We start from the raw sequence: 14,148 nt of genomic DNA, 5'->3' as shown, positions 1-14,148 counted from the left end.
GATTTCGAAGCTTTTCGGATGCTGCCTGAATTGCTGTGCTCTTCCAGCACCACTGATCCAGAATAACATTTCCTACCCCCAATCCTCACTTTTCATCCAACCAGCATTTGCATCCAAAAGGATCATAAGACACCATTGCTGCCACCTCCAGCAGAGTGCCACCGCCAGACACACATTCCCCTCCCCTCCTCTCCCTCATCAGCATTTTTCAGGGACTCTTCTCTCCAGAACACCCTGGTCCACTCCTCCTCCACTCCCAACATCTCCTCACACTCCCATGGCACCTTCGCAGTCCAAAGATGTGCAGGTCCGGTGAATTGGCCATGCTAAATTGCCCATAATGTTAGGTGCATTAGTCAGAGGGAAATGGTTCTGGGTGGGTTACTCTTCGGAGGGTCAGTGCGGACTGGTTGGGTCGAAGGGCCTGTTTCCACACTGTAGGGAATCTAATCTAATCTCTATTACAGAAGGTATAATACCAGTCTGTTTACTTCCTCTCTTCTCACTATCCAAGGCCCCAGCATCAGGTGAAGCAGCAATACACTCAATCTAGACTACAGTATTCGTTGATCACAATATGGTCTCCTCTTTGTTGGGGAGACAAAACACAGAGTGGGCAACCACTTTGTGGAAAACCTACATTCTGACCACAAAAATGAACCTTAACTTTCAGTTGCTTACCACTTCAACACACCATCCTATTTCCTGGCCAACATTTCTGTTTCAGGCTTGCTGCATTGCTCCAGCAAAGCTTAGTGCCAGCTGAAAGAACAGCGTCTCATTTTACACTTGGGGATCCTGCAGTCTTCTGGACTCAATGTCAGGTTCAAAGTTTTTAAGGCTTGAGCCCCTTCTTCCAAGTCCCTCCCCCAACCCCAACACCCCTGGCTTGAACATCAAATCAGCTGCTTTCGCAAGAACTAAACCATTTTTGCCCATTAATGGTCCCCATCAGCACCTTTTTCTTTTTCCCTGGTTCACCATTGTCCATATCTTTGTCTGTCCAACTGCTGTTATCTCACTCTCTCTCTCTCTGGGCTCCATCTTCACCTATCACTTATTTCTTCCTTCTACCTGCTCCATCTTTGGTATATAGTAATCTTTTCTGATTGAGATCAGTTCTGAAGAGTCACTGAACCCAAAATGTTGACACTGTTTTCTCTCCACAGATTCTGCCAGACATTGAGTTTCTCCAGCAATTTCTGTTTTGTTTCAGATATGTAACATCCACAATTCTTTATTGTTCATAAATTACAAAAGCAAAGCAGTTATGGTAAACTGCTTTGAGGTCTCAGCTGGAATTTTGCATGCAATTTGAGACACCACACTTAATGATGTGGAAGCATTGGAGAGGTCACAGAAAGTATTCACAGGGATGACTTAAAAGGATGAGGAGTTTCAGCTATACAGATAGCGTCTCCAATCTAGGACTATTCTTCTTGGAGAGGGTGGAGATTTAACTCAAAATCATAAGTACATGGCTGGAAAAGTAGGTGACAGGAAACTTTTCCTAATGGTGAAACAATCAAGAGCCACAAGACAGTGATCTAAGTTAAATGGTGACATGAAGAATTTTTTTTACGCTGAATATTCAGGATTTGGAAACCACTGTCTGAGAGTATGTAGGAGGAAGATTCCATCATAGCCTTCAAGCGAGACTTGCATAATTATCTCAATGGGGAAAAGTCAGGAAATGGCATAGACGTGTCAGATTAAATGGCAATCTTTAATGCTGTAACCATTTTGTGGTTTCAGAAGTCAAATTGTGTGACACCACTACTGCTCCTTCCCCCTCCCCCCAATCAAACCTCCTCACACCACTTCAACTTGGCACTGCGTGAACTATGTATTTGCTGAGGTGATTCAGTAAAACTCCCAAATAGCTCATCTACTTAATTGGAACTTTCTTAATTTTTTTGAATGATAAATATGAAATTGTCTTTAGAAGGAGACTGTGAACACTATAATTACTTCAATGGCCCAGGCAAGGAAAGTGGAAAATAACGAGTGAAAACTTTGACTTTTGACCTTTTCCCAGTCACTCCTATGAGAAAACCAGTGCCTGTGAAATTTAAACAATAGGTTTGGGCTGAACTGGTAGAGCTGTGCAATTAATTCACTACAAAAGTTTCCAAAGGATTTTGGGTGAGTGACGTTCAGCAATTATTGACTGATATGCAGTCAGGGTACCCTGGAAATATTGACCAACCCACTCGAGGAATCTCTCCTATAATTGACTAAAATTCTCGAGGCCACCCTCGAGCACACACATGGCAGGACACTAACCTTCTAAATAAAGTAACACTGACCTAAAAAGAGAAACATTACTAATAGTGTTAAAATATTTATTAGTATAAAGCAACAGGAAAATGTGCTGGTTTGTCTGTAAGTGCTGAAAAACAAAGAAACACCACATCACGGGCCTATCATGTCTAGAGAGACAAGTTTCCCTCAATCAATTAAGTGTCATCCCAAACTCTTTGTGTGTACCAAAAAGCAAGCAGTGTTTATAGGATTATATGAGTCAATACTTTGGGGAGAACAGAGTAACATATCAAAGATTAGAAATTAATTTTATTGACAGATTTTCCAGCTTTACGTAACTACTTACTTAAGAGAATTCCTCAGTTCAGGTTTTTATAGCATCAGTTATGATCTCCAGAAAACGTTGCTTGTATATAGAGCTTTTTCATTTTTTTTAACATTTGATGAAATGTTGTTAAAAGAACAGATTAATATTAAATACTGGAAAAGTATTGTTTGAGTAAATGCTTTTGCCTTCAGTGGATGGCAGTTGGTCAGAGTGGAGCCAGTGGGAGGAATGTTCTCGTACCTGTGGCCAGGGCAACAGGACACGGACCAGGACGTGTACTAATCCACCAGTGCAATATGGAGGGAAACGGTGTGATGGCAATGCTGTGGAGGCTATCATGTGTAATATCCGGCCTTGTCCAGGTATCTGAGACAATTCTAATAGTTCAATCTGTACACTTACTCAGTGTAACTCTCTCTCTAAACAAAGGCTTCTAATATTACAGTCATTGTTTCAGATTCCTTATCAAAGAGAAATGAATAAGACTATAACTTACTTGTTTTATGACTTTAAAAACATTTCATAGGTTGTATTGAGTTGTATTACAGGTTCTTTGTACTTCCTTTTGCCTCCTCATGTAAGAGAATAATATGAACAATTTTTTAAATGTTCTCATGTATATGGGATTAGGTTACTTCCCTCTTCGAGACAAGGATTACTTGTGTCTTCTGCTGGATTTCCAAACCCTGCTTCCCCAATCCATAGTTCCTACTTGAACATTTGCCATGGATCATGCTCCCCATCACCTCATCAACATTGATCCTCACCCACTGGCAATGACATAATTTCTACTGATTTTGAGCAAGAATCAGGGATGTGCAAATGATGGGTAAAAAAAATGACTGCAGATGCTGGAAACCAGATTCTGGATCAATGGTGCTGGAAGAGCACAGCAGTTCAGGCAGCATCCGAGTTGCCAAGGAGTTAAATTTTCGAGTCTTATACTTCAGTGTTTTTGGAAGGAGGAAAATGTTCAGCACCCTTTCAATCTTGCTCAGCTTTTAATGACCTTCTTAACACCATAACCCTAATGTATCTGTAAGCTAAAAAAGCAATGTCAACAAGCTAGCTACAACAATAACCAATAAATAATGCAACATTCAAATCAACATGAATGCTAACACTCACCCATCCCATTCCCCAAACTGATAGAATCTCAAGCAAGAAATATAAATTGTTTCAATGTTTAAGTGATCCTAATGAAAGCACATACCTGCAAGAAACCTTTATGCATCAGAGCATCCCTCCCATAAATGTAGCCAAACTGTGCTCATAAATATATATATATGCATATGTACATTCCTAAGAATTTATTCTATTTTTGCATTCTCTAATTTTTGCATTCTTCAGTTCTGTTCTGTTCCTTGCTGCCATACTCTAGCTATTGTAACCCAAATTACTGCACTGTTCCACTGCCTCGTCGTTTCATTCTGATTTAGAATATAGAACATGACATTGCAATACAGGCCTTTCAGCCCTCAATGTTGTGCCGACCTGTGAAACCATTCTGAAGCCCATCTAACCTACACTATTCTATTTTCATCCATTTGTCTATCCAATGACCTTTTAAATGTCTGTAAAGTTGGTGAGACTACTACTGTTGCAGGAAGGCCATTCCACGCCCATACTACTCTGAGTAAAGAAACTACCTCTGACATCTGCCCTATATCTATTACCCCTCAATTTAAAGCTATGTCCCCTCATGCTAGCCATCACCATCCAAGGAAAAAGGCTCTCACTGTCCACCCTATCTAACCCTCTGATTACATTATATGTCTCAATTAAGTCATCTCTCAACCTTTTTTCTCTCGAACGAAAACAGCCTGAAGTCTCTCAGCCTTTCCTCATAAGACTTTCCCTCCATACTAAGGAACATCTAGTAAATCTCCTTCCTTCCAAAGCTTCCACATCCTTCCTATGATGCGGTGACCAGAACTGTACACAATGCTCCAAATGTGGCTGCACTACAGTTTGTACAGCTGCAGCATGACCTCATGGCTCTGAAACTCATTCCCTCTACGAATAAAAGCTAAGACACCATATGCCTTTTTAACAATCTTATCATCCTGGATGGCAACTTTCAGGGATCTATGTACATGGACATCGCGATCTCTCTGCTCATCTACACTACCAGGAATCTTACCATTAGCCCAGTACTCTGCAATCCTGTTACTCCTCCACCTCACGCTTTTCTGCATTTAACTCCACTTGCCACTTCTCAACACAGCTCTGCAACTTATCTTTGTCCCTCTGTAACCTACAACATCTTTTGGCACTATCCACAACTCCATCAACCATGGTGCCATCTGCAAATTTACTAACCCATCCTTCTACACCCTCATCCAGGTCATTTATAAAAATGACAAACAACAGTGGCCCCAAAACAGATCCTTGTGGTACACCACTGGTAACTGAACTCCAAGATGAACATTTCCCATCAACCACCACTCTTTCTTCTTTTAGCCAATTTCTTATCCAAACAGCTAAATCACCTTCAATCCCATGCTTCTGTATTTTGTGCAATAGCCTATCATGGGGAACCTTATCAAATGCCTTACTGACATCCATATATACCAGATCAACCACTTTACCCTCATCCACCTATTTGGTCTCCTTCTCAAAGAACTCAATAAGGTTTGCAAGGCATGATCTACCTTTCACAAAACCGTGTTGACTATCCCTAATCAACTTATTCCTTTCTAGATGATTATAAATCCTATTTCTTATAACCTTTTCCAAAATATTGCCCACAACTGAAGTAAGGCTCACTAATCTGTAATTACCAGGGTTGACGCTACTCCCCTTTTTGAACAAGGGAACACCATTTGCTATCCTCCAGTCTACTGGCACTATTCCTGTAGACAATTACAACATAAAGATCAAAGCTAAAGGCTGTGCAATCTCATCAATGGCTTCCCAGAGCATCTTTGGACAAATCCCATCCAGCCCAGGGGACTTATCTATTTTCACACTTTTTAGAATTACCAGCACCACCTCCTTGTGAGCCTCAATCCTATCTAGTCTAGTAGCCTGTATCTCAGAATTCTCCTTGACAACATTATCTTTTTCCAGTGTGAATACTGACAGAAAATATTCATTTAGTGCTTCCCCTATCTCTTATGACTCCATGCATAACTTCCCACTGCTATCCTTGATTGACTCGAGTAAGATTAGAGCCATTCTTTTATTCCTGATATACTGTATAAGCCTTAGAGTTGCCCTTGATCCTATTCACCAACAACTTTTCATGTCCCCTCCTGGCTCTTTTTAGCTCTCTCTTTAGATCTTTCCTGGCTAACTTGTAGCTCTCAAGCACTGTAACTGAACTTTCATGGCTCATCCTCACCTAAGCCGCCACCTTCTGCTTGACAAGAGCTTCAACTTCTTTCGTAAATCACGGCTCCTTCACTCGACAACTTCCTCCCTACCTGACAAGTACATACTTATCAAGGACACGCAGTAGCTCTACCTTGAATAAGCTCCACATTTCAATTGTGCCCATCCCCTGCAGTTTCCTTCCCCATCCTATGCATCCTAAATCCTGCCTAATCGCATCATAATTGCCTTTCCCCAGTTATAACTCTTGCCCTGCAGTGTACACCTATCCCCTTACATCGCTAAAGTAAACATAACCGAATTGTGGTCACTATCATCAAAGTGCTCACCTACCTCCAAATCTAACTCATGGCCAGGTTCATTACCCAGTAGCATTAGCAAATCCCTCCCTCATAGGATATTGGTACCCCTCTGGTTCAGATGAAGACCATCCTGTTTGTAGAGGTCCCATCCACCCCAGAAAGAGCCCCAGTTATCCAGGAATCCAAAACCCTCCCTCCTGCACCATCCCTGTAGCCATATGTTCAATTCCTCTCTCTCCCTAATCCTTGCTTTGCTAATACATATTACAGGCAACAAACCAGAGATAACAACTCTGGTTTGCCTCATCACCTTTCTTTTAATCCTTTTCCTCCATTATTTAGTTTAAAGCCCCATCTACCATCCTAGTTATACAAATTGCCAGAATATTGTTCCTAGCATGTTTAAAGTGAAGATTATTCAAACAGTACTACTCCTATATTTCCAAGTACTGGTGCCCGATCCCTATGAATCAAAGCCCATTTCTCCCGCACCAGTTTTTGAGCCATGCATTCATCTCTTTCATCAAATTTACTCTCCCCCAATTTGCTTATGCTTTGGGTGATAATCTGAAACGTATTAGCTTTGAGATTCTGTTTTTCAATTTACCGCTTAGCTGCTCCTAATACTAAACAGAACCCCTTTCAGAAACCTGTCCATGTTGTTGGTATCCACATGGACCATGACATCTGGATCCTCACTTTCCCACTTCATGTTTCACTCTAGTAAAGAGTAGATATCCTGAACTCTGGTATCAGATAGGCAATAAGCCTTCTGGATGCTCTCTGTTCGCTATAGAGAATCGTACTATTCTTCTGTCTATATTGACACGTACTGCCACAACATTTCTATTTACTGCCCCAGCTTGAAGGTCTTCCTGTACTGCATTGCTGTAGTCAGTTTGCTTATCCACGCGACAAGTCCCCACATTCATTTTTACAAGTTGCAAGAATCTGAAACGTGTTGAACAATTACAAGGACTAGGTATCCTCCACTTCTCCCTTCTCAATCCCCTTACCTGCCTCACCTAAATAAGACCCTCCTGTCCCTAACTAGTGACCGAATTAGAAAATGCTATTTTAGGGCATGTGCTGCCTTCTAGAACAAATCCTTTTCCCACCCTGATAGGTTGCAGTTTCTATGGTCTGGCTCTCAAATCATTGACTGAGCCAAAACTCCTTGACTAAGATGTGTTTGCCATGGATCTCACTGGCTTGTAAATACCACCCATATGCTGCAGCTGCAAAATAACACCTGCCTTGCCACCTTTATTGTGTGGTAATGACTTTATTCTTCTTAATTAACTAGCATTAATAAACCCACTGCTTCATGTAAACATACCAGCAATAAAACTTTATAAATCAATTATCTGCATTTTGGATGGTTCGTTTTAGTTCAATTAACTTTGTACTTATGAGATTTAAAAATTGCTGGTTTAGATGGAAAATGTTCAGAAACCAATCAATCATTGATCTTTGCTGTTATGTCACATTTCAATTTTCTTTGAAATGCTCCAAACCAACAAACTTACTCTCTTAGCTCTTCAAATTATTCCCACTTCCTCTCCATTAACTTCTGATCTCTGGGAAACAACTATGGGCTGAAGTGGATAGAAAAAGATGGCCTTCTTTCGCCCCCTGTATTCAATTCTTATGTGAACCAAATTCACAACAACACACTTGAACCACATCTCAATTAGAGATAGTTGCCTCTTCTTGCTCCTCTCCTTACTCCATTACAGACAACTATATTGCTGTTAAAGCAAGAAGCAATTTAATTACCTGATTAATCATCCCTTACCTACCATAAGAACAAGAGTACGCCACTCAGCCGCTCTGGTCTGTTCTGTCATTTAATTAGATCATGGCTGATCAGACATTTCTCACATCCACTTTCTTGCACTTTCCCCTTAACTCTTGATTCCCCTACTGATTAAGAATCTATTTATCTAAGCCTTAAATATACACAAGGACTTTGCTTCATAGCTCGTTGTGGCAAGAAGTTCCACTCTAAACCCTTGGAGAGAAGAATTTTCTCCTCATCTTAGTCTTAAATTGATACCCCTTTATTCTGAGACTAACCGCTGTAGAAGATCACGCTGTGGAAAACCCAATCTACCCATTCAGCAGAAAGTTTGCATTATGCAAACAACGTCCACAATTCATCAATTGCGTTATAGCCAACTCGTGCTGATGAAACTCACATTATGGAAGATCTACCTGTACTTGTGCACGAAACACTGAAAGGAACACATTGGTGTAGCAGATCATCAGGAGGGCCTAATTCTCTCATGAGGCAAAACATCCTCTCAGTATTTACCCTGGCAACTCCTTAAGAATCCTATATATTTGGATGAAATTACCTCTCTCTTCTAAATTCCAATGAGTAGAGTCCTAACCTGTTTTACCCTTGCTCTGAGACAATCCCTTCATGCAAAGAACATTCTAGTTAACCTTCTCTGCCTCCAATGAAATTATATCATTCCTTAAATAAGGGGACCAAAACTGCTCATACTACTCCAAATGCGATCTCACCAGCACCTTGTACAGTTGCAGCAAGACTTCCCTACCCCAACTTCACTTCCAACATTCCATTCGCCCTCCTGATGATCTACACCAATGTGTACCTTTCTGTGTTTCGTGCACTAGTACAGATAGTTCTTCCATAACATGAGTTTCATCAGCACAAGTTGGCTATAACGCAATTGATGAATTGTGGACTTTGTTTGCATAATGTAAACTTTCTGCTGAATGGTTAGATCCACAGTGTGATCTTCTACAGCAGTTTCCCATAATGTGATTTTCGATAGCGTGAGGTTGCAGAAGAACAGAACTGTCGCGTTGTAACAAAACGATCTGTATACCCAAATCCTTTTCGTGTGTAGCTTTCTACAGTTCTCTCCATTTAAATTACATTGTGTTCTTCTGTTCTCCCTTCCAAAATGAACAATTCACATTTACCCATTTTATACTGCATCTGCAAATGTTTTGCCCATTTACTTAACTTATCAATATCTCTCTGTATCCCCCTCTCAATCTACTTTTCAACCTGTTTTCGCGTTTGCAAATTTGGCTACAGTACATTCACTTCCTTCCTCCAAGCACTTTTATATATTTTGTGAACAGTTGTGGTCCCAGCACTGGTCATCAATCTGAGTAATCCAGATATTACTACCCTCTACGACCTCCTTTTTAAATTACTGCCTAATTTTCTATATTCTCTTTTCAGACTCTCATCCTTTTCCCTTTTTATGTTGTTGGTGCCAATTTATGTTGTTGGTTGTACGATGACCTCCTGCTAGTCCCTCTACCCTTTGAGAACATTCTGCACCCTCTCTGAGACATCCATGGTCCTGGCACCATTTTGATTTTTCGCTGCTGGCTGCAGGAATGTCTGTCTGTGCCCCGACTAGATCTGTCCCCTAACACAATCAATCACCTGGAACCCGATGTACCCCTCATTACATTAGAGCCAGTTTGGATACCAGAAACTTGGCTGTTCATGCTACATTCCCCTGATAGTCCATCATGCCCTACATTTTCCAAAACAGCATACTTGTTTGAAATGGGGATAGCCACACAAGACTCCTGCACTAACCACCTACCTCTCCTACCTTTCTTGGAGTTAACCCATCTATGTGACTGTATCTGCAGCTTTTCTCTCTTCCTGTAACTGCCATCCACCACACCCTCTAGCTGTTGTAAATTCCTCATTGCCTCTAACTGTCGCTCCAACTGATCCATTCGATCTGACAGAACTTGTAACCAATGACAATTTTTGCAGAGATAATCCTCAGTAACCCTTAAACTCCCCTGAAACTCTCACATCTGACAAGAAGAGCATATCACTCTACTAAAGGTCATTTTGCTCCTTCCAATCCACAGACCCAGAAAATAGCACCGTCTTATTGCTCTACAAAACATTGCTCTAAGATAACTTAATATTTATGGCTTATATTTTTAAAATTTAATCAAGAGATAGATCCCAATAAAAACATGTAATCAAGAAAGAATCCACTCTTCTCACTATTGAGATTTGCAGTAAGGCTATACTTAACACTATTTACTTATCTGCTTCTGTGCTGTGACCTCTCCCAAATAGGTTCCTCCAAGATCATTTTTGAATTTCACTGTTTAAGTTTTCCTAGACACACTCCAATATCCAGCATACATGAATTCAAACAGAAAAGGCAGTTCTCTCTCAATGCCAGTATACTACCTCCAATAACATGGACTCTTATGACTTAACCTTTTATGAGGTAGCTTGTCAAATGTCATCTGGAAATCCAAATTTCAACACGCCTGCAGTTTTCCCTCTATCAACTCCAGTCAAAACGTCCTCAAAATCTCTAATAAGTTAAAAACATGATTGCCCTTTCAGAAAACCTGCTTGATGGGTGACTGAAAGCAGAAAAAACATAATTGCATATTGTATATCTCTTTACATGGTGTAGCATTTTTTGTAGTTTATGCGCATCATTTTCACAAGAGAGGAGTGAATTACTTTTCTGTTTGTCACAAGCCATTCAAGAAATATCCGAAGTCTCCCAACACCTGTGTTCCTCTAGCTTTCTAGGTATTTTCCTGCTACAATTCTATCCTTTTAACCAACCTAAACCTTCTTTTTACAAATGTGAACCTGTGTCCTTTTGTCTTACTTTCATTCAATGAAGTAATGTTTAGAGATTTGCCTTTTTCAATCTTGTTTACTGTTTTAAGCTTTTTGATAAGTCTGCCTTTTCCTATGTTGCTATAAACTGAAATATTCCTATACCATTTTATTAATTTCCTGCCAGTTGTTGGTGGCTGGGGTTCCTGGTTGCCATGGGGACCATGCAGTGAAACCTGTGGTAAAGGGATTCAGACGAGACTGAGACTTTGCAACAATCCTCCTCCATCATTTGATGGGGCCAACTGTGAGGGGCAAGATGCACAGACACGTGTTTGTAAGAACAGGCTCTGTCCAGGTAAGCAATCAAAGTATGGGCTGGAGTTTCACCACAGAGGTGGGAAGTGGGAACTGGGTCTGTTTTGTTTCCAAGATTTGCCTCTGCTGGGAAACTGACAGAAGTTCAGATTTTCATAAGGGCGGACCTTTAATTGATACGGAAACGATGAAGTTAATCTTGGAGGCAGATATGGGTATGGCTTTCAGGCACCTAAAGCAGCCATCTTTGAGGCTGTGTGTAGTCCTGAAGGAGGGAGTTGTGCCAAAGCTTCCACTACACTATAGAGAATCTTGATCTCACAGTAAAGCTGGAAGTCTGTGTGGGACTGTATTCAAGTAACGATAGGAATCGATGAGTGGCAAAAGTAGCCTTTTTTATTCAGCAATCATAGCACAAGTTCGAGGCAGCAGTAGAATCCTGAAAACAGTTCTTGCAAGAGCCCCTGTATACATAGTTCTTACATGTATTAAAATCTCAATACTATAATGTTACAATTTTTTAATCTATAGTACACGATGGTTTGAAGGGCTTCTGGCCTGGGCGACAAGCATTGGGTTGAAACATGCTAAATGTTGTCTGCTTTTCTGATGGGAGAAAGTGAGGACTGCAGATGCTGAAGATCAGAGTCAAAAAGTGAGGCACTGGCAAATCACAACAGATCAGGCAACATCCGAAGAGCAGGAGACTAGATGTTTCGGTCATAAGCTCTTCTTCAGGAATGTGGTGGGGGGTGCCAATGGGGCTGAGATATAAATAGGAGGAGGTGGGGGCTGGGAGGAAAGTAGCTTGGAAGGGGAAAGGTAGATGAAGATGGGGTGATGGTGACCTTTCAGAACAGATAAGTGGGAAGGAAGATGGACAGTTCAAGAGAGCGGTGCTAAGTTGGAGAGTTGGGTGTGGAATAAGGTGGGGGGAGGGGAGATGGGGAAACTGGTGAAATTGACATTGATCCAATGTGGTTGGGGGGGTCCCACGCACCAAACAACCCCACCGCTCTGTGGCCAACCACTTCAACACTGCCTCCCACTCCGCCAACTCATGCAAGTCCTGAGTCTCCTCCACCACCAAATCCAAGCCACCTGATGCCTGGAGGAAGAACACCTCATCTTCTGCCTAGGGACCCTCTAACCACACAGGGTCAATGTCAATTTCACCAGTTTCTCCATCCCCCCCTCCCCCCACCTTATCCCCGATCCAACCCTCCAACTCAGCACTGCTCTCTTGAACCATCCTACCCGTCCCATCTTCCTTCCCATCTATCCACTCCACCCTCCGCTCTGACCTATCATCACCATCCCTCCTTCATCTTGCAAGCTACCTTCATCCAGCCCCACCTCCCTCCTATTTATCTCTCAGTTCCCTTGCTCCCTCCACCCCCATAGTCCTGCTGAAGGGCTTATGCCTAACACATTGACTCTCCTGCTCCTCGGATGCTGCCTGGCCTACTGTGCTTTTCTAGCCCCACACTTCTTGATTTCTGATGGGATGTCTGTCCAGTATCCTTGCAAAATTAGGAGATATTAGCCCTTTCGTCTTTTAAATTAGTAAATGTTAGTAAAAAATACTAGGCTTATATGCTCTAAGTAAGTTAGAAATCGTAATAAAAGAGTAAAGGATTAAACTGATTACTGCAGCTGTGTGGTGAGATTTATTTACTATTTGTTGGTATGAGCTCCATTCATTCAGGCAATTTCATGCAAACACTGTTATGTCAGTAGTTTCTTAAAGGGCATGATTTGGAGATGCCGGTGTTGGACTGGAGTGTACAAAGTTAAAAACCACACAACACCAGGTTATAGTCCAACAGGTTTAATTGGAAGCACTAGATTTCGGAGTGCTGCTTCTTCATCCTTCACCACCTAATTTAAAAGATATTTTAAAAGATATTTATCAGGGACTTAATCTATTCAGGTCCAGGAGCTGGTTGGTAAGGGCTGATTAATATTATAATGTTTTGTGGAGACTTTATGGGGATGGTATTGTTTGTATGCTGATAAGGTGTGAAATGCAGTAATGGGTTTGAAAAGGTTGTTTTTTAATTTTGATAATACAGGTAAATGAAAAAAATGAAACCATGTTATAGTAAATAATGGATTTGTAAAGAGTTATAAATGAATGAATGAACGGGAACCCAGTATTAATGAATATAGCAAGCTGGTGAGTGAGTTAATAAAGATAGTCTATAACACAATATAAGTAAAAACAATGACTGCAGATGCTGGAAACCAGAGTCTAGATTAGAGTGGTGCTGGAAAAGCACAGTAGTTCAGGCAGCATCCGAGGAGCAGTAAAATCGACGTTTTGGGCAAAAGCTCTTCATCAGGAATACAGGCAGAGTGCCTGAAGGTTGGAGAAAAAACTCCACCCTTATCTCTCCACCCTTCAGGCACTCTGCCTGTATTCCTAATAAAGGGCTTTTGCCCGAAACGTCGATTTTACTGCTACTCGGATGCTGCCTGAACTGCTGTGCTTTTCCAGCACCACTCTAATCTATAACACAATATCTCAAAATACAATATCTCACACCTAGCACTCATGAAAGAAAGGAGTGTGGTTCCAGGAGGCTGCCACCACACCATGCTGTAGGGATACATCTGTGTTCAGAGTCATCTCCCTGTACCTTCACATCCTTCTCCCTCACTTCCAGCTCCTCCCTCCAATGAGCTGTCCCTTTCCAAGATCTCACCATTCTCATGGGCCACATCTCTCCAGCTGGCCATTTATAGAGAATGCAGTAGACCATCACAATAACCAAGGCCTCAGCAGGAAGGTTTTGCAGGTCCTCATAGAATGGTCCAGACACTAGATCTAGTATTCTCAAAATCTGATGTGTCCAGTCTCATTGAAGGGGAATTATGTTACCTGGGTGATGAATTAATGTACAATGCCTGTAAGATCCTGCAGTGGCTAAAACTGGCAAGAATGCAGATGTCTGTGACCATCTACTTTAGGGTTACATCCTCATTCATAT

General features: G+C 41.4%; 1 protein-coding gene across 1 annotated transcript in view; it reads left to right on the top strand.

The window, feature by feature from the left end:
• Positions 1-14,148, top strand: part of hmcn1 (hemicentin 1) — a 599,829-nt gene that overhangs the window by 537,453 nt on the left and 48,228 nt on the right. Inside the window, exons 89-90 of the mRNA XM_043699541.1 lie at positions 2,785-2,955; positions 11,025-11,195. Coding sequence (XP_043555476.1) covers positions 2,785-2,955; positions 11,025-11,195 — 342 coding nt within the window. The remainder of the gene's footprint in view (positions 1-2,784; positions 2,956-11,024; positions 11,196-14,148) is intronic.

This window comes from Chiloscyllium plagiosum, chromosome 11 (genome assembly GCF_004010195.1).
Source record: "Chiloscyllium plagiosum isolate BGI_BamShark_2017 chromosome 11, ASM401019v2, whole genome shotgun sequence".
Taxonomy (NCBI): Eukaryota; Metazoa; Chordata; class Chondrichthyes; order Orectolobiformes; family Hemiscylliidae; genus Chiloscyllium; species Chiloscyllium plagiosum.
The sequence above is the reverse complement of the archived record's forward strand: the minus strand, read 5'-3'. Positions and strand labels throughout refer to the sequence as shown.